General features: G+C 43.9%; 1 protein-coding gene across 9 annotated transcripts in view; it reads left to right on the forward strand.

Annotated features, from left to right (window-relative positions):
* The window catches only part of LOC144595138 (dedicator of cytokinesis protein 9-like), a 264207-nt gene that overhangs the window by 122445 nt on the left and 120269 nt on the right, over window positions 1–21493 (forward strand). For all 9 annotated transcript variants that reach the window (XM_078402228.1, XM_078402233.1, XM_078402231.1 and 6 more), the window contains exons 3-6: window positions 3133–3222; window positions 16181–16263; window positions 18410–18479; window positions 20730–20825. In XM_078402228.1, the coding sequence (XP_078258354.1) occupies window positions 3133–3222; window positions 16181–16263; window positions 18410–18479; window positions 20730–20825 (339 nt within the window). The remainder of the gene's footprint in view (window positions 1–3132; window positions 3223–16180; window positions 16264–18409; window positions 18480–20729; window positions 20826–21493) is intronic.

The following is a 21493-nucleotide window of genomic DNA, read 5'->3' on the forward strand; positions in this document are numbered from 1 at the left end:
AACTCTGCAAATCCAATTGTGTCTTGAATGCACAGTCCTAGCGTATGGTTTCAGACTTTTAGTCTGAAGAAGGGTTCCGATCCAAACCATTGTCTGTTATTTTTCTCCTGAGATGCTGCCTGACCCGCTGAGTTACTCCAGCATTTTGTGTCTATCTCCAGAAAGGTGGAGTATCGTATATCGGAAAGTGTTTCTATAACAGTTGTTATGTGCATAATTCAACCCAGTGTCTCTGGTTAATTGCATTGAATACTTTGCGTTTTATCGTAGGAAGTTTGCAACCATGCAGATTCAGTACAACAGTACGGTACAGGGACCCTTTCTGTGCTGAACACGATACCAAGCTGAACTAATCTCTTCTGCCAGCACCTGATTCATTCATCTCCATTCCCTGCATATCCATGTACCCATCTAAAAGCTTCTTAAAAAGACAGTTTTGTTTCTCCCTTCACCACCGCCTCTGGCTGTGTGTTCCTGGCCCCCAAAACACTTTGCATTTAAAATAAAATGCTGGCAAATCTCGTTTTCACTTTCCCTCTCTGTCTTTAAAGCTCTGCCCTCTAGTCTTTGATATTTCCTCCATGGACAAAAAAGATTCTGACTTCACCTGATCTATGACTCTCGTAATTATATATATTTCTATCGGGTCTCCCCCCCACATACGACTTTCCAGAGAACAACAATTTAAGTTTGTCTAACCTTTAATCCAGGCAGCATTCAACCTCTTCAGGACCCACTCCAAAGCCTTCATATCTTTCCTGTAAAGGCGCTTCCAAAACTACCTACAATACTTCAAATGTGGCCTTACCACTTAATTAACTTTTTTTAAACAGAATAAGTAATAAAGAAGAATATAAAGAATAAATAATTTCCAATGAATAAGGGATGCAAAAGTACCCGATGAAGTTTCTAAAACCCGCTATAGACATTGTGAGGGAGAATTAGCTGTTTCAATATCTCATGCAACAAACCAAGGCAATTGCTCCAGTAATTTCCAGCTGATTCCAGTCATAGTTCTCTACGTAAATGAGAGCCCTGCACACATTTGCCATCCAAACTCGCACTTGGTCACTTGCACCCTGACGCACAGTTTCTGCATACAGTGATTATCATCCTTGTCTAATGTAACCCCTGGAGACGCCGCTTTCTTCGAGCTGTCGCTGACAGGACGCGCTCGGTCACCGTGGGCCTCCCTTCCCTCTCACCTGCTGCTGTTTCTTGCTGTCGGTGCTGGCTTTGTCTGCCCCCCCCCCACCCCACTTGACCACCTCCAACGTTTTCTCCTCCTGTCGCTCTGTCTACTCGGCCTCTTCCGGCAGCAGGTGAGAGGGGAGGGAGCCCCATGATGACCGAGCGCGTCCTGTCGTTGACAGTGGCCTAAAGAAATCTCTGTCCCCAGGGGCTACAGTGTCAACCAGTGAAGAAGGGCTCACTGGTGAAGACCAGTGGCATTGGCGCTTAGTCTTAAGGTGAAACGACAGTGTTGGAGTACCTCAGCAGACTGAATCTGTCTGAAGAAGAGTCATGATGTCGCTTATCCTTGTTCGCCAGCAATGCCACCTCACCCGTTGAGTTACTCCAGCACTTTGTGCTTCATTTGTATATTAACCAGCATCTGCAGTTCTTTGTTTCAACTACATAATGATAATACCTGAGATAGACACAATATGCTGGAGTAACTCAGCGGGACAGGCAACATCTCTGGATAGAAGGAATGGGTGACGTTTCAGGTCGAAATCCTTCATACCTTACTTGATTATAAAGAACAATCGGTAATAATGGTGACCATTCAACCCCCCCACCCCGCACCATGGTCCATTATAACGAGGGTTGATTGTATATCAACATTTGTAGTCTAATGTGTCTTCAGAGATGAGTATTTTCTGGCTCCGATGTGTCTGGCGCCTTGTACCTGATTCGATACTCTCTGATGTTCAACCTCACCCGAGGTCAATCTCTATTGTGGTCCAGTTTCTTCTCCTCTTACTTGTCACTATGAATTACTCCGAACAGCTGCCTTCTATTCTTCCATGCCTTGTTGCTCCAGATTTGTTTTGCTTTAAATCAATCTACCATCCCCGTGTCCTCGACCCGTGTAAGATTGCAAGGCGGTGTCATGCTAATGTGCGATGTGGAGAACTCATAAACCAACCAGCAGGGTGTCTGCAATTCTGTGGCCCGTTTCTACATCAAACAAAATCAGATCGAATGGCAGTGGAGCCCTGGACAAGATGGCTGATGGCCAATGCATGTTACTATCCAGGTGTTATAACTCAAACATGCAAATATATTGGAAAGTGAGCACAAATGCAATCAATGAGAACACTGGAGAACGTGTAAAGATTATTCCCAAGAGTGCTTTAAAACAGATCCAGGGCCAGAATTTCTCTTATTCCTTCAGGGAGAAGATACAGGAGCTTGAAAGCCAGGATATCCAGACTTAAAATCAGCATCTTCCCCGCTGTTCATGGACTCCTGAACCAATCCTCTCTTTCACTCCACCTTTCCTGAAGAGCGACCGCCCACTTTAACTCTCAACTCTTCCTCATTTGATTATTCGTTTATTTACTTTGATGATCTTTGGCACTCTAATTTTGCTCTGCAATCTTGGACAATTCTGCTGTTTTTCACTCTTAGTTGTATTTACCATTACTGTAGGTATAATATTTACTCTGTGAGCTTCGTGCGAACAAGGGATTTAATTGCCCTCTGCTGTCTGTGACAATAAACTAACCTGAATCTCAACAAGTTATGTATGTATTTTCTGAATTTTACTTTGGAAGTACTAAAATACTATGTGAAAAAGGTATGATGTTTCCAGTTCCTGTAAAGTACCCCCGTCATTAATCTTCCTTCTCATTTATATCAGTGTTGTTAAATGCTTGACTCTGTCTTCTGCTGCCTTTTGATTGAGCAATGTATTGTTTTCAGTAAACAAGAAGAAAATACTTGTACGATGCATCATCATTCTGAGACTTTAACTCTGCCTCTCTCTCTCCACAGGTTTATGAGTTCTCCACATCTCCTAACATTTTCTTTATTTCGGATTTGCCGTTTTTTGCGTTAGTTCTGGAAATGTTGAACTTGCTATTGCGTTGCATTGAAAATTGCTTTCTTTTGGTATCTTATCAGATCAAGATCTTGAAACGCCACGGGCGAACACTGTGCTCCACGGTGCCAGAGAATGCAAGGAGGGAAGCTCAAAGCTTGCTCGTCACAGAAGTAAGTCCCTCGGAGATCAGCTATTAGCAATTAAACCATAGATTCAGCCTTTGCGCTTCATTGACTTGTAGCTATAAATGGCTTAACTCACTCAGTGCTGTGAGGCATGGTATTTGTTCTACTTGGCACACAATCCAGGGGAGGAAGGTAAACTAGACTAAGTTGCCTGACAAGTCTTGTATTTCTGTGAGTGTAGATGATTAAGGGTTGATCTGGTTGAGTAGTTCATGGTGTCCAGAGGAATGGACACGGTAAATGGATTAGTGCTGCCTCTTCTGTTGGGGGATGGGGAGGGAAATGTCCAGAATTTAGGGATACATAGAACATAGAACAGGAAGAAGGGTCTCGACCCAAAACGTCACCCATTCCTTCTATCCAGAGATGCTGCCTGTCCCGCTGAGTTACGCCAGCATTTTGTACATATCTTTGATCTAAACTAACATCTGCAGTTCCTTCTGACACAGGAACTGGCCCTACAGCTGACGATGATACCAATGTAAACTAATCCCTCTTGTCTACACATGGTCTTGTATTCCTCCATTCCCTGCCTGTTCACGTGACTGTCCAACTGCCGTTTAAGCATTGCTATTGTATAGGTTTTTACCATCTTCCCTGGCAGGGCGTTCCTGGCACTTACCATTCACTTGCCTTGCATATCTCCTTTAAACTCCCGCCCCCATCTCCCTTCATTTTAAACCTATGCCATCAAATGTTTGACATCTCTACCCTGGGGGAAAAAGACTGACTATATACACTGCCTAGCCCTCTTGTAATTTAATATACTTCTATCAGGTCACCCCCTCAGCCACCGATGCTTCAGAGAAAATAATCCAAGTTTGTCCAATCTTTCCTAATGGCCAATAATGCTCTCTAGACCAGGGAACATCCCACAACCTCTCCAAAACCTTCATATTCTTTCGGAGCAGTGGCAACCAGAGATACACACAATACCCAAAATATGGCCGCACCAAAGTTTTATACAGCTGCAGTGTAACTTCCCAACTCTGATACTCAGTTTCCTAACTGATACAGGCAAGCATGCCATCTGCCCCCTCTAGCACCCTGTACATATGTTTTCTCACTTTCAGGGATCAATGGACTTGCATTCCAGGACCATCAAATTCAAGCCTTGATCATTCAAGGGTGGTGTCAGGAACCTGTTCCGCACATAGTACGCCAGGAATTTGGACCGCCTGCCCCCACAAACCTTGGGCGAGAATTGAAAATTTGAAGAAAAAAATTCTTGTTAGGCAGAGAATGAAAGGCTACTCATTCAAGTTGAATGGCTGGAGTCAAGGTACTAAATAGTCATAATTAAACTGAATAGAGTTCAATTTCCATATTTCCATATTAAAGTTGATGCCAGCTCACAAAGCAATCTTATTCTCTACTTATTTTCCCTGTAACCTATTCTTCCCACCTTCCCTTCAAATTCCCTCCCCCCCCCCCCCTTAAGATTCATTAATTCCTGTACACCCTCGGGATAGTCACAGTGGCCAATTAAGTCACCAACCCATCCATCATTGGCATGTGGGAGCAAACGAGACCACTTTGGGGAAACCCACGTGGTCACAGCGAGAACTTTCAAATTCCACACAGAAAATGCCTAAGGTCAGGACCCAGGTTTCTGAGGTTGTGAGATAGTAGTTTTACTAGCTACGCCATTTGTCTCTTGAGGTCCCTTTGTCCCTACTTGATCGTATAGTGCTTGAAATTGCTTGTTGAGTTGTATAAAGACTCGCTGGTTAAAAGCCAGGTGGATGACAGACAAGATGGCAAAGTTCAGGAACATTGGATGACGAGAGATATTGCAAATTTAGTCAAAAAGAATAAAAACAGGATATGTAAGGTTTATGAAGCTGAAATCGGCCAGGAACTTTGCGGAATATGAAAGAAGCTGGAGAGAACTTAAATAATGATTTAAAAGGGCTAAATGGGCCATGAAATCATATCATATCATATCATATATATACAGCCGGAAACAGGCCTTTTCGGCCCACCAAGTCCGTGCCGCCCAGCGATCCCCGTACATTAACACTATCCTACACCCACTAGGGACAATTTTTTACATTTACCCAGCCAATTAACCTACATACCTGTACGTCTTTGGAGTGTGGGAGGAAACCGAAGATCTCGGAAAAACCCACGCAGGTCACGGGGAGAACGTACAAACTCCTTACAGTGCAGCACCCGTAATCAGGATCGAACCTGAGTCTCCGGCGCTGCATTCGCTGTAAAGCAGCAACTCTACGCTGTGCTACCGTACCGTGCAAATGTCCTTGCAGAAAGTGCCAAGGCATTTTATATGCACATTAGTAACAAGATAGAAGGTAGCACCACTCGGGGACAAAGAAGCTAATTTATCCTGGAGTCGGAGAGAGTGGACAGGTAGTATACAAGTACTTTGCATCGATAGTCACCAAGGAAAAGGGACATGGAGAATATAAGATCAAGGAGAGATATGCTGATACTCTGGGGCATGTTGATATCACGGAAGCGGAGGTGTTGGGGCTGTTGAAGAACATTAAGGTGGATAAATCTCTAGGGCCTGAGAGGATCAATCCCAAGTTATTGAGAGAGATGAGAGTGGAGATTGCTGGGGCCTAGGCAGAGATTTTTGTATCCTCTTTAGCCACTGGTGAAGTCTCAGAGGACTGGAGAATAACCAATTTTGTTCCTTTGTTTAAGAAAAGCAGTAAAGACAAACCAGGAAATTATAGGCCAAGGAATAGGATTCATGGGTTGGACAGTGTCAGTCTTTTTTACAGGGTGGAAATGTCAAATATTAAGAGACATAGGTTTAAGGTGTGAGGTGGAATGTTTAAAGGAGATGTTTAAGGCACATTTTTACACAGAGCGAGGTAGGTTTCTGGACAATGCTTCCAGGAGAATTGGTGGAAGTTGATATGACTGTAGCGTTTAAGAGGCATTTGAACGGGCCCATGAACAGGCAGGCAGGGAATAGAGAGATTTTGATCATGTGTAGGCAGATGGGATTAGTTTAAATTGGCATTACGGTCGGCACAGACATCATGGGTTGAAGGGCTTGTTCCTGTGCTGTACTAGATTGTTCTATGTTCTCTGATCTGAACGTTTGGGGAAATGCCAAGGGAAAGTTTAGATTTTGGTTTGTCGGCAAGTAGGTTTGTTTTATGAAAACAGTGGAGGATGTTGTACAGGAAGCTGCAGTAAAGTGGAAAACGGTGATGCTGTTCTAATCAATACATCAAGTATTTAATGAAGCAGTGCTTATAAATCTCTCAGTGATATGCTTGAGAGCAGTACCGTGTGCTTTGTGATGTCTGTTGTGTAGAAACCAGACCTGGAGACAGTAAACCTGATACAAGGTTCCACTGAAACTATTTTATTTTGGGCTGAATCTTTCCTGTTTATCCCACAGCTTTCTTATTTTGTTTTAATAAAAAGTTTGGGGAGGTTTGAAAGTCGCCTAGCTTTGATTATTTGGACTGAAGAGAAGTTTGGAAAATTTTAGACTTTGGGAGTTTCTTGGCTCAGAGGAGGGTGGGAGATTTAGTCGATGTGTTCAAAACTGATACTGCGCGCAGCAGGGATAATTTTTCCTGAGTAGTGAGCCAGTCACTGGGAGCAAAGTTCAAAGTCCTCGGTAGAAGGGAAGGGAGTTGCAGAAAGAAATGTGGGGGGCTGGAACGCGATGCCTAAAAGGCTCTCGAGGCAGATTTTAATTCATCTGACTGCCTGAGGAGCTTTGAGCTGTTGCGAATTGGAATTATTTTTTGGCAACAACTTCATAGAATCACAAGGTACAGAAACAGTCCCTTAAACCCATTGTCTGTCCATCAGACACCAATCTACATCGATCCCATCAACCCATTCTTACACTCCCCATTTTAGTCATAGAGTTATATAGTATAGAAACAGGCTTCTTGGCCCAACTTGTCCATGCCGACGAAGATGACCTGTCTAAGCTTGTCCCATTTCCATCTAAACCTTTTCTATTCATGTGCCTATCCAAGTGTATTTTCCCTGCTGTTAAAGTGCCTGTCTCAACTATCTCCTGGCAGCTCGTACTATTTACCCACCACCTACTGAGTGAAAAGGCTGCCCTGTCAGGTTTGTATTAAATCTTGTCCCTCTCGCCTTAAACATGTGCCCTCTTGTTTTTGATCCCCTTACCGTGGGTAAAAGACTGCATTCACCGTACCTATTCTCCTCGTGATATCATACACTTTACAATCAACTACCCCCCAATCTACTACTAACCTACACACGAGAGGCTTTGGGACGTCTTTGCAATGTGGGAAGAAAAAGGAGCACCCAGGGAGAACCCACACGATCACAGGTAGAATGTCCAAACTCCACACGGTCAAGACTGAACCTGGGACACTCGAGCTGTGAAGTAGCGGCTCGACCAGCTGCACCACTGTGCCTTTGCTGCTGGCCAAGTGTGATGGGTCAACTCACTGCCGGTGCTGTCGATTTTTATGAATTCAGTCATTCAATGCTGAAGACTGTCTTGCCTGTTATCATTTAAGGATCAGAAAGTCTTTGAGTTATTATTGTAACAAAATTCCAGGGCTGTGATCTGGTATCGGTGCTTTGACAATAGGTTCACTTCAGTTTTGGCCATTATCATGACTTGTTTCGGAAACCTGTTTTGCCACTTCTCCAGAGGGGGGTGATAACTTCAAAAACTATTCTTTCAGGTTGTTCTGAATCCATAAGATCATAAGACATAGGAGCAGAATTAGGCTATTTGGCCCATTGAGTCTGCTCCAACATTCGATCATGGCTGATCTATTTTTCCCTCTCAACTCCCTGTAACCTTTGATGGCGTAACTAATCAAGATCCTTCCAATCTCCACTTTTAAAATGCCCAACAACTTTGCTTCCACAGATGTCTGTGGCAAGATCACTACTAATGCCTCCACAACCTCTACAGGTGCCTCTTTCAGAACCCCGCAGTGTAGTCCATCTAGTGCAGATGACCTGTGTAGGAAGGAACTGCAGGTGCTGGTTTAAACCGAAGATAGACGCAAAAGGTTGGAGTAACTCAGCGGGACAGGCAGCTGCTCCAGCCTTTTGTGTCTATCTTTAGTCCAGATGACTTGTCCACCTTCAGACCTTTCAGCTTCCCAGCACCTTCTCCTTAGTAATAGCGATTGCATTCACTTCTTTCTGCCTCTTGACTCTCTTGAATTTCTGGCATGTTGCTGGTGTCTTCCACTGTAAAGACTGACGCAAAAAACTTACTCGGTTCGTCCTCCATTCCTTTGTTCTCCATTACTACTGCTCCGGTGTCATTTTCCAGCGTTCCATTCTCTGCCTCCTGCCTCTCTTTTACTTTTGCTGAAAAAGATTTTGGTATACTCTTTTATATTATTGACCAGCTTACCTTCATATTTAAACGTTCCTCTCCTTATTGATTTTTCAGTTGCCTTCGATTGTTTTTAAAAAAATGCTTCCCAATCCTTCAGATTCCCGCTAATTTTTGCCATATTAAATGCCTTCTCTCTTGCTTTTATGCTGTCTTTGACTTCCTTTATCAGCCACAGTTCTCGTTCTCGTTCTCCCCTAGCTACATTAATCAAATCCATTGTAGTCCCACTTAAAACAGTCCTGTAATGTTTGTGTGCCTTTTCTGTGTCTTTTTCGATAATCTAGTTCAATTTCCAAAAGAGTTGCTAGAGACATTTTTAATCATCGTATTCTTGAATGTTCATATAAACAATAGGAATACTTTATTCTGGTGTGGCCAAGTAGTGTTGACTGGGAACATCCTGGATAGCACGTGGGATAAACGCTGTGAGTTTTCTCAGCCAAATTCTGTGATCGTTTGATCTTTAAACCCAGGATGCAAGCTGTGTAGGAGACTGTGATTCATGTCTATGACTAGGAATGTGAGATAACAAAATGATCTCTTCACTGATGGCAACAGAACCCGTTCGGCTTGAAAAACAAGTTCCATGTTAAAGCTCTTTACCCAGCCATAGAATTTTGGACCTCTTTGCATACATAGTACCTTAAGTCATCGAATGAATAATTTCCGAGGACGTAATATAGGAATAGGAATACTTTATTGTCACATGTGACTAGGCACAGTGAGATTCTTTGCTTGCATACACAATGTATACAAATAGCAGCCACCTATGGCGCTGACAAAGTTACAAAGCACGCCGCCTCCCCCTTTAGTCCCATCCTCCCCCCACCCCTCCAACAGTTCCCCCATGCCGGGTCCCCACCCTTACCCCTCACGGTGGTCATCCATGCTCTCATCAATTGTCGACCGCGGGTCAACCCGTGAGGCATCGCCGCCGCCGCGAGGCTTCACCACCACCGAGGCCTCATCGTCGTGAGGCTTCACCGCTATCAAAGCCCCACCACGCCTCCATGGTACCAACCCGGCCGCGTTCTCAGTCGACATCCACGGGGCCCATTGGGAAGCCTTCTGGCCGCGCGACCCGCAAGATGGTATTAGAACCCAAACCATGCCTTTGCAGCTTCCAAGACCTTCTAACATTCCTGCAGTCCATCACTTCAGCCCTTTGGACAGTGGTGGCTGTGGCTTCAGTCTCTGTGGCCAAGGCTTTGGACTCCTCTTCTTGAAGCTCTGCTTCCATCTCTCCTGCAATCCATTGCAAAACCTGTCTCTCGACCAAACTTCTAGTAACGTGCTTTGCTATCTCCATTGTGGCTCTGTGTCTGCTGCTTGGTGACATATCTTTGAAGTCCTTGGCAAGACACAAGCTGCTGGGGGAACTCAGCAGGTCAGGCAGCATCTGTCGAGGAAAATGGCCAGACGGTGTTTTGGATCTGAACATTCCCTCGAGACCCTTGGGATGAGGTCCTTAGGATGTTATACTGTGTTGAGATGCCATGTAAATACAAGGTTGCTGAAGAGGTATGTCTGCCCACAGAATCTAGTCAGATTCCAAATAACTAGAAAAAAAGAATATCCTCTTACTTCCCTTTTGCATCATTAAATCATAGGGGCAGCACAGAAACAGGCCCTTTGACTCATCAACCACCCATTTACATTAATCCTACTTTAATTCCGATTTTCATTCTCCTCACATTCCCATTAGCTCCTCCCCTCCCCCCAGATTCTGCCACTCCCTTGCACACTAGGAGCAGCCAATGGGTTTAGTTTAGTTTAGTTTAGTTTATTGTCATGTGTACCGAAGTACAATGAACAGCTTTGGTTGCGTGCTAATCAGGCAACCCTAATGCTTTTGGGATGTGATGGGAAACTGTAGGAACCAAGGAAGAAACTCGTGCGAACTTCACGAAGAGAGCACCCAAGGACACGATTGAACCCAGATCTCTGCTTCCAGCCGCAGTCTGCTCTGTGATGCACCTGGAGATTTGGGGAGATGTGGCCAGTCTCCCAAAAATACTCAATACACTGCAGCCACTTAGGTTGCTTCTAAAACATACTAAGATAGTTCACGGTAGTGATGAGGAACAAAATTTGACACCAGGCCACGTAAGGATGTATTCGTACAGTAGCGCAGCGGTTAAGTTACTGGGCTAATATCCAGAAGCCAGGGCTTTTGATCCTGAGACAAAAGTTCAAAACCCACTACAGCAGCTGGGAAATTTTACATTCGAATAATTGAATAAATCTGGAATAAAAAGCCTTTCTCAGCAATGGTGATTATAAAGCTACTGGATTGTTGTAAAAGCCCATCTGGTCTTCGAATGTCTTTTCCTTCAGGGAACAAAATCTGTCATCCTTATTCAGACTGGACTGCAGGGTGGTTGAGAACAGACAGGGCCTGCTACCTTGCCAGGAAAGCCCACTCCCCCATGCAAAGCATCAGTCAAAGAAGACAAGAGGACCGGGCAGTAGAGAAGCAGAGTGACTCAGTGAGGGAGATCAAAATCACACTTGGGATTTAAGCAGCAGAAGGCATGGCTGCCAGGGATGGAGAGAAGAAATTTTACCCACATGCATTTGTCTGACAAATGTAGTCTTGGATCAATTTACCATGCTTTTTTACCCTTTCAATTTAAGGCCAACCAAAATCCTGGCGTGCGAAGGGGAGATTGGTGTGTAAAGGGGAGATCACTCTTTAAATGGAGAATCACTATTATCACCACTTCAGGGTGACACAGTGGTGCAGCGGTAGAGTTGCTGCCTTACAGCGCCTGAGACCCAGGATTGATCCTGACTACAGGTGCTGTCTGTACGGAGTTTGTACGTTCTCCATGTGACCCCGTAGGTTTTCTCCAGGTGCTCCGGCTGACTCCCACATTCCAAAGACGTACATGTGTGTAGGTCTTCGGTAAGAATTGTAAACTGTTCCTGGTGTGTAGGATTGTGCTGGTGTACAGGAATCGCTGGTTGGCGCGGACTAGGTGGGCCAAAGGAATTGTTTCTGTGCTGTATTTCTAAACTAAAATAGATGTGGAACGTATCATAACAGTAAGTAAAATCAACAAAATTCTACCTGTGATTGACTGCTCTTTCAGTGGAGTTTTAGTTGAATAGGATAGACATAAAATGCTGGAGTAACTCAGTGGGACAGGCAGCATCTCTGGATAGAAGAAATAGGTGATTTTTCGGGTCGAAACCTTCCTTCAGACTTGAAGAAGAGCAGTTGCATGATGCACTATTTGTGGTGGTTGTAAAATATTTCTGAACAGATGCTGAAAGTGCTCAGTGTTCTTAGAAGAGGGCCAAAGTACAATAATGCTCTACCAGAACATTCAATACGGAAACCAGGAATGATCTCTTTCCCCAGAGAGCGAGGAGAATGTGGAATGCACTCCCACAGGGAGAGATCGAGGTGTAGAGATGGGTTCAAGGAGAAACTGGATAAACACAAGAGGAAGAGATGGGTCGATAGAGATTGTGTTGGGAAAAGGAGAGAGTGGGGGAAGATGGATCTGGAGGTGAAATACTAGTATAGAGCAGATGACTGATCTAAATGTGGTAAAAAAAGCTTCATTTTCTCTGGAGTTTCATTGTTCTCTGGGCCATATGACAATAAAACTCTTGACCTGACTCATGAAGCCTACAGCCCAATGGACATGCCTTAGCTGTGGTGTTATGTCTTTGTGCGTTTATTCTTGTACTCTGGCGCTGCGTTTCGAGATAACAATCGTCTCTCGTTGTTCCTCGTGGACTGTTTGTAAATTGCTTGATCTTTCCCGGAAGAGGATCGCTGTGAGATTTAACAATTGCCTTGGCTTAAACAATTGTTTGAGTGTTCCTGATTAAGATGTTTTAGATAACTTATTTTCATTTTTGGGATGAGGACATTATTCTCGTGGCCAAGATTTATTGTCTGTTCCTAGCTGACCGTAAGAAGGTGGGGATGAACAACCACCTTGAACCACTGCATCCCTGCTGGTGAAGATGTCCACCACACTGAGGAAGGGGTTCCAGAATGTAAACCCATCAGTGCTGTCCGATCATTGATACATTTCCAAGTCAGGATGACATTTGTCTTTCAGATGGTGGTGTTCACCTGAACTTGTTGCCCTTATCCTTTTAGGGGGTAGATATAGAGGGTTTGGGAGGTGTTGTTGGAGTATCCTCGGCAAATAACTGCGGTCACTGGACGATTGATGTACGGAACAAATATCTCAGATGAAGAGGCTCAAGAAATGTCCCTGTTTCATTTTCCAGATTTAGGTGGTTTTCCTGCATCAATCGAATAGGATTTGTGTAGGATTCGTGCAAATAGATTGTTGCTGGTCCATGTTTTTAGGTGGGTCTGTTTTTGTGCTGTAACTCTAAGACTCGATGCCAATTTGGACCAGATTGCAGTTGGTGATTAATACTATGGGGGTAGAGATGGAGAGAATTTCTATTTTGGGACAGAATTGAAGGATGTTAATATGAATTTTTTTTCGACTGTATTACATAGGAAATAGCACAAGGAGTCATGTTGCCCTTCGAGCTTACTTCACCATTCAATTAATAATGATGGAATCATATCATAACTTGTATCAAGTTCATTTTCCTACCTGATCCCCAGATCTTTCATTCACCTCATGTCCAAAAATTAGTCTGGCAGGGCCTTCAACACATAGAGTAGTTGTAGAAATGTTTCCTTTTCTCAGTTCTCAATAGCCTGGGGAAACTGCCTATCAACATCTCCCAGAAGCTCCTGTGTGTCAATACTATTACCTCCTTCCAAGAAGCAAGTCAATGGATCTGTAATGTAGAGTCTCAATGCTTATCAATTATGGTATTGAACATTTGGGGAAATCTTGCTGGTAACAAATCATTGTTAAAGATTTTACAACCATCTTTGAGCCCATGATGTTAGATATGCACTTACTATGCAGTAAGCAATATTGAGGTTCTGGATTAAAGTTGGAAATATTAATTTGTACTCACAATAGGAGTTTTGTCCGACTTCAACAGCAAGCCCTTTTTCATTTCAAAATATGTTTTATTCTATTAAAAAATCTAAAATGTATAAATACAGAATGTTCAGATCAACATTTTCATAACAAGTAATTCTATTACGCTCATTAATCAGTTAACACCTATTTTTAAATTTAGAGTAAATAGTTCATGGGGCATTATCAGAAATGGGAAGGCACTGTGGTGTTGCAGGTAGAGCCACTTCTTTACAGCTTTGGACACCCAGGCTCAATCCTGACCTTGGCTACTGTCTGTGTTCTCCCTGTGACTGTGTAGTTTCACTTTGGTTTGTTCCCACATCGCAAATTTGTGTGTGTTGGCGGATTAATTGGCGACCGTAAATTGTCCCCAGTGGGGAATATGGGGCGAATTTTAAAAAAAGGGATTAATATAGGATTAGTGTAAATGGCTGATTGATGGGTGACATGGACCCAGCGGGCTGAAGGGCCTGTGTTGATGCTGCGTCTCTCGCTGACTCAATAATTGTGACAAATTTTAATTAATATGAAATAGCAGGAAGGCCAAGAACAGTGGGTCTTTGCCAAACATTAACTTTACTTGCAGTGCCTGCAAAAATGTAAATGACAGTGCAATCCTCACTGAGGATGCACTCCGGCTCCTATGCCACTGTTCTGCCGTTATGCACTGCTATCACTTGTGGATTGTAGTTTGGATCTACAATTGAGAATATTTGGGCCAGGATCAAAGAAAACCAGATTGCTATTTGGGTGGTTCTCTGTCAGGCATAGAGCCTCTTTGAGTAAATAGCAATTTCCTCCAACAACAGGCTAGTCTCACTGCCTCCTCTGTTTGATGTGTCTGGTAGTCAGTTAGGCCACCACGGGCACTACCAAGCTTGGACCCGGCAGGTAGAGGCACATCATGGATTGTGGTTTCTTGCAATAATTGCAAGACAGACATTGGAACAGAGATTTATATTTCTGTCGTGCCTTCCAGAACATTGCAAAGTGCTTTGCGACTATGTACAATTGTAAGGCAGGAAGTGCAAAAGCCAATCCATGTATGCCAAGAACCAACAGAGAGAGACATGGGTTCGTGTTGAGACCAGCTGTTTCTGAAATATTGATATAAAGTCGATTTTATTTTTTGGCTTGGTTTAATTTAGTTTAGAGGTACAGTGTGGAAACGGGCCCTTCGGCCCACCGAGTCCACGCCACCCCACAATCACCACGTACTAGTTCTATCCTACATTCTAAAGATAATTTGTAGAAGCCAATTAGCCTACAAACCCACATGTCTTTGGAATATCGGAGGAAATCAGAAAACCCAAAGAAAACACACGCGGTCACTGGGAGAACATGAAAACTCTATACAGACAGCACCCGTAGTTAGAATTGAATCTGGGTCTCTGGCGCTGTAAGGCAGCAATTCTACCACTGTGCCACCCAAGTGGTCTCAGAACTCTGGAGCTAACCCTTTTGCTGCTCTTTGAAATATTGCCATGGGATCTTTTCTGTGAGCTGAAGAGCCTTGGTATAAGGTCTCAACCGAAAGACAGCATCTCCAACAGTGCGCAACTCCCTCAGTATCAGCCTACATTTTTGCATGGAAAGGGACTTGAATTCAGAACCTTCTGACTCGAGTTGCACACTGAGCCACAGTTGACAAATCAAAATTTGAAGTTTGGAACCAAAGTGGTTCAGGGCTCGAGTCTGGGGTCCAGGCCTCTGTATCAGCAGCCTTGTTCAAATTAGACACACCTATATTTCCAATGCTTTTATGTGACCCATACCTACACAGGGGACCATGCAATGTTGATCCATAAGCTTGTTTCTTGGGAGGTGTTAACCATGTGGAATTTAAATTCAATTAATGAAATTAAAAAATTAACATCGGCATTGGTAGAGGTGACCCAAAAACACCCTGCCAGGTTGTTTGGAAAACGTGTTTGGTCTACATGTGTCCTGCAAGGAAAACATCTGCTCTCCTTGCCCCATCTGACCTGCAGGTCCTCCTCAGATTGTGACAGAGTTTCGTTCCTGAGAACTGCTCATTGCTTGAAATGTGGCCATGAACCAAGTTCCCACATGGCAGAAGATGCCTGCGGAATCTTCCCACAGCAGTCGGAAAATCCATCCCGCCCATCTCCCAAATGCTCGCTCGTGTGTACAAAAGTCGGGCGATCGTAAACTGGGGAGGACCTGTAATTGTGGCTCCAGGCTCACTAAAGTCATTGACACATCATCCCATCTGATTAGGAGCTGATGAGGGTGGTGGACAAGTGCTAGAATTGCCAGTAATGTTGAAGCGCGTGTAAAAGAGGATGTGATGGAACAAATTACAACAGACAGTGTTTAAAACAAATCTTTATTGATTGCTACTGGCATTCACTTTGATGCATGTTACTGCCTAGAATGTGTTTCAACATAGTCAACATAGAGAACTTGGAATATTCCTTAACCAGAGGTCCATGCTTGTTGATGTAAGTGGTTGAAGGAAGAGAGAGGAAGGATAAACTATAGGATGAGGTGGAAGGGTAGTAAGAGGGCTAGGAAAGGGCAAAATGTCTGCGTTCTGTGCCGTAGATTCCATGTTTTGTGCAGTATTCACCATTACTTTCCTCCTTCCTTGCAGTGTATCAAGACCTACAACTCTGACTGGCACCTCATCCACTACAGATATGAGGACTACTCAGGAGACTTCAGGAAGCTGCCAAAGTGAGTGGGTTGTTTTCTTGCTGATGCACTGTTGAAACCCTGTGGAGTTTAAAGTTCCACTTTAAAAATAAAGCCATATATTCACAGCTGCGTTTGGAAGTTGTGATAAATTGAACACGCGGTGTTCTGTCAGATTTTCTGCTTGCATGGTTAATAAACACTGTTGGAGATATTTTGGGTATAAAGGATGAGTGCAGGACAATGATGGAGAGTAAATAATATGCTATGATGTTATTGAATAGCAGAATAAGGTCAAAAGCAGAGCAGATTCAAGGGTTGAAGGCCTCCTTCCATTTCTTAGCATTCACATGCATTACAATCAAGTACTGAATTAATGAAAAACATTGACATAGGGGTTTAGAGGATGAGAGGTTTGGTGAAGCACCATTCTTTGTGCATTCATATCAGCCCTTTTTGGCTGCACCCCAATTTAGCAGAACTATTGGAAATGTTGGAAGAAATTAATTCAGGAAAACATTATTACACATTTTCTCATATATAACGTTGTTAAATCATAAACAACTTTAAAATGTTTAAGGTGTAGGATGGAACTGCAGATGCTGGTTTACACTGAAGATAGACACAAAATGCTGGAGTAACTCGGCGGGTGAGGCAGCATCTCTGGAGAAAAGGAATAGGTGACTTTTCGGGTTGAAACCCTTTTTCAGACTGAGAGTCTGAATAAAAATGTTTACGATCTGGAAAAGACATAAACGCAGATTGTATTTCATGGGTTTCTACGGCACTAGAACTTGGAGGATGTCGCTGAGTGAAGCACGTTTCAGTCGTTCCTCTACACTCATTGGCCTGTATTTCTTCCATAGCTGAGTGGGTCACACTCTTACCTTGAATCAGAAGGTCTTTGGTTCAAAGCCTAATCTAAATCTTGAATACAAGGGTAGAGATTTGATGCTGTAGAGCAGCACAGAGGGTGTGATGTACTTTCAGTGATGCTCCCCGTAAGGTAGGATATACAATACAATACAATACAATACAATATATCTTTATTGTCATTGTACCGGGTACAACGAGATTGGGAATGCAACTTCCATACGATGCAATAAATTAATTAGCTAATCAGCATAAATTTAGACAACCCAGTGAAACAAAATTAGAAACGGTTTTCAAACAGAATAAAGTGCAAATAGGTCTGTGCCGGGTCGCTGTGCGATGTGACCATCAGACTCGGCAGGACCGGTTCAGAGCAGCTATGGCCCTGGGGATGAAGCTGTTCCTGAGTCTGGAGGAAAACTCTTGTTTTCCTGAGTCTGGCGACCTTAGAAGGCCTTGTAGCGTCTGCCAGATGGTAGAAGTTCGAACAGACTATTGCAGGGGTGTGAGGAGTCTATGTGAATGCTGGTGGCTTTCCTGAGGCATCGTGTGTTGTAGATGCCCTCCAAGGCTGGTAGCTGTGTTCCGATAATCTTCTGAGCTCTATAGACTACCCGCTGAAGAGCTCTCCTCTCTGCCTCCGTGCAGCTGAGGTACTACACAGGGATGTCATGCGTTAGGATGCTCTCTATGATGCAGCGGTAGAAGGTCGTCAGCAGCTGTTGGGGCAGACCAGACTTTGTCAGTGTTCTCAGGTAGAACAATCGTTGCTGCGCCTTCTTGACCAGCGCAGCGGTGTTATTGGACCATGTGAGGTCCTCCGAAATGTGAGTGCCCAGAAACCTGAAGCTGGACACTCTCTCCACACTGTCCCGGTTGATAAAGATCGGAGCGTATTCCCCATTATGTGACCTTCGGAGGTTGATGATCAGCTCCTTAGTCTTGGAGGTGTTTAGGGACAGGTTGTTATCCGAGCACCAGTCCGCCAGGTTCTGCACCTCCGCTCTGTAGTGTGTTTCATCACTGTTGGTGATCAGCCCGTCAGGTGGTGTGAAAGGTTACTGGAATAACAGCAGTAGAGTTCTTCCCAGAGTTCTGCCCTGGAAGCAGATTGAACAGGATATGGTTCCTGGTTTGTTGGAACTTGTCGTGTTTTTTGGTACATTGGTGGTGTTTTTTTGTACATTGCTTCAAGAATACCGTTTTTGGTTGCGATGCACCTGGGGATGACGACTGGTCCTGAAAGTCGCTGTAGAAATATTAAATCTTTCTTGCAGCTGCTGTTGAGGAAAACTCTTGTTTTCTTTCTCGACAGCAAAACTCCAAGACCAGAGAAGCTTCCTGTCCACGTGTTTGAAGTCGATGAGGACGTTGACAAAGACGAGGTGATTATCACTGTCTCTCCTTCCTTGCAAGTCAAATGGGGAGATGTGAAGTGCATTGTGGAGCCAGCTTAATTCCAGCAAGTGACTGCCTCGACCAACGTTTCAATCCTTAGCTTCTAGAAGTGGGGCACAGACTTGGGATAAGATGATGGCCATTCGTGCTGAGATGGGAAGGCCTGTCTTCACTCAGAGATGTTGACCTCTATATTGTGCGCAAGGCATACTTGGTCATGTAATGTACACAACTGAAATTTGGGGCTGAGGGAAGGGAGGGTTATTGAGATTGAGTGGGCATGTGGACAAGTTTGATGGTCAGCCACAACACTACGAATAGCAGAGTGGGATTGAGGGTGGAATAGTTTTCCCAAGTCTTGTGTCGGCAGTCGACACCAGGCAGAGAAGGTAGGTCGCAGGATTACTCACTCAAATGTTGGACCAATTCCTCCAAGGAGTGACCCATTGTAGATTTTCTTTCGGCTCACTAACTGGAAAAGTGAGGGGGAGGTGGAACTTTGAAGGTGGGCCAAAGTTGAACATAGAAACATGGAAAATAGGTGCCGGAGGAGGTCATTCAGCCTTCGAGCCATTCATCGTGATCATGGCTGATCATCCACAATCAGTAACCTGTGCCCAACTTCTCCCCATTTCCCTTGATTCCACTAGCCCCCAGAGCTCTATCTAACATCAATGGACTCAGCATCGATCCCTGAGGCACAGCACTGATCACATTCTGAAAAACAACCTTCCACCACCATCCTCTGCTTCCAATCATAAAGCCAATTCTATATCCAGTTACAGGGTCTCTATCCAGATCCCTCTGGATCTCATGTGATGTACCCTTCCAGCCTACCATGTTGAATCTTATCAAAGGCCTAGCTGGTCCATATAGGGAATAGCTACAGCCCTGCCCTCATCAACCTTCTTGGTTACTTACTCAAAAAAACATTCAAATTAATTGGACATGGATCTCCCACGTACTTTAAGATGGTGACTATCTTCAATCAATCCCTGTCTTTACAAATGCATGTATATCTTATCGCTCAGAATCCTCTCCAGTAACTTGCGTACCTTAGACGTTAGGCGTACTAGTTTTTATTTGCAGCCTTCCTGAATGGAGGCACATCATTAGCCAACCTCAAGTCTTCCGATGCCTTGTCTGTGTGTCCAAAGATGATTCATTTTTCTCAGCCAGGTCTCCTACAATTTCACTTCTCTAGCTTCCCGCAGTGTCCTTGCATATATTTGATCATATGATCAAGCCTAGATGATTTATCTACCTTCATATGTTTGGGATATACAGCACCTCCTAAACTCTAATATGGACTATTCTCAAGGCATCATCATTCACTTTCCCTTATCTTCATTTCTTTCTCCACGGTAAAACAGAGGAGAAATGTTCTTTGAGGACCTTGCCCATCTCCTACAGCTCCACATATAAATGACCACTTTGGTTTCTGAGGAATCCTATTCTCTCTTTAGTTACCCTTTGTTCCATAATATGAAACGTATTAAAGTACTCATTTGCTGAGTACAATTTCTGCTTGGATGCAGCTCATGAATTTGACAATGAGAAATGACAGTATTGTAATGTCCTTGCCAATCGTTTGGCATTTAAGTTTCTAATCAAAGTAGCTAAAGGAACACTGGCTTTTAGCCCCAGATACAAGAGGTGATAGCTATACGATGTGAGACCACTCATGGGGCACTGAGTTCTGGGCACTGCACCTTAGCAGGAATGTATTGGCATACAGAGTGGATTCATGGAATGATTACAGGACACCAAGGGTTACCATTCCTTATAAATATTGTATGAACGTAGTCTTTTGATTAAGTTCCCATCACCCAAGATCCATATTCTCTGTAATTGGCCAAGATGGTTTTCTCCTCTCATAATAATACTCCTTAATTTGGATTTTAAAATGCTGAGGTTGACTTCAAAGTTATTGGAAGGGATTATTAGGGCAGCATGGTGGCACATTTCTTAGAGTGGAGTTAGTGAGTCAGGGTCGTGGATGCTGCGAGCTTCGTGGCTAAGTAGCTCCAACCTCGCATGTTCTTGAATCCAAGTGAGATGCATTGTTCGTTTATGGAAATTGTCCTCTGGCATGAAGCCTACAACCTGAGTTTGCAGTGCTTGAATGGAATGCATACTTTAAGTTCCTGATGAGGAATTTCCCTCAGATTTTAAAGTTGTGAAATAATTGTTTGAATTCGTAGTTGTACTATTACAATTGCATTTTCTTGTTACAGGATACAGCATCCCTGGGGTCACAGAAAGGAGGCATAACAAAGCAAGGATGGCTGCATAAGGGAAATATGAACAGTGCAATCAGTGTTACCATGCGGGTAAGAATTTGCATTTAAGCTCTGTTTTGTTAAGTTAAAATGGATCTCTCATGTATTCAAATTTCGTCATGGCCAGCAGCGTTAAATGAATCAGTTTAATTCTGTAAATTTGAGTAGCTAGATATTCTATTCTAGTGCAGGTCGTGGGTCAGAGTACATTCTGATATTCCCCTTGTGAATAACACCAAAAATGGTTGCCATCAGTTTAATATGAACTTGCTGTGCACGTGTTGGCTTCCACAACAGCGACTGCACATCAGTCGGGCTGCATGAACAGTAAATGTATTTGGGAACTTCTGAGGATGTGTAAATGCACGTTTCTCTTTCATCATTTAGATCAAGTCAAGTCAATTTTATTTGTATAGCACATTTAAAAACAACCCACGTTGACCAAAGTGCTGCACATCTGATTAGGAAAAAAAAGAAACATACAGTGGCAGGCAGCCAAACACAACGGCGCGGCCATCTTGAACAAAATGTTTAACTAAAGCAGAATGGTGTCCCGCGGCCGCGCCGCACCGGGCGATGGAAGGCCCCGCGGCCGAGCCGCACCGGGCGCTGTTCAGTCACGCGGCCGAGCCGCGCCGGGCGATGGAAGGCCCCGCGGAAGAGACCTAAAAAAAAAGAAGAAAGATTTCCCCCACCCACACCCCCCCCCCCCACATACC

This window comes from Rhinoraja longicauda, chromosome 7 (assembly GCF_053455715.1).
Source record: "Rhinoraja longicauda isolate Sanriku21f chromosome 7, sRhiLon1.1, whole genome shotgun sequence".
In the NCBI taxonomy this organism is placed as follows: domain Eukaryota; kingdom Metazoa; phylum Chordata; class Chondrichthyes; order Rajiformes; family Arhynchobatidae; genus Rhinoraja; species Rhinoraja longicauda.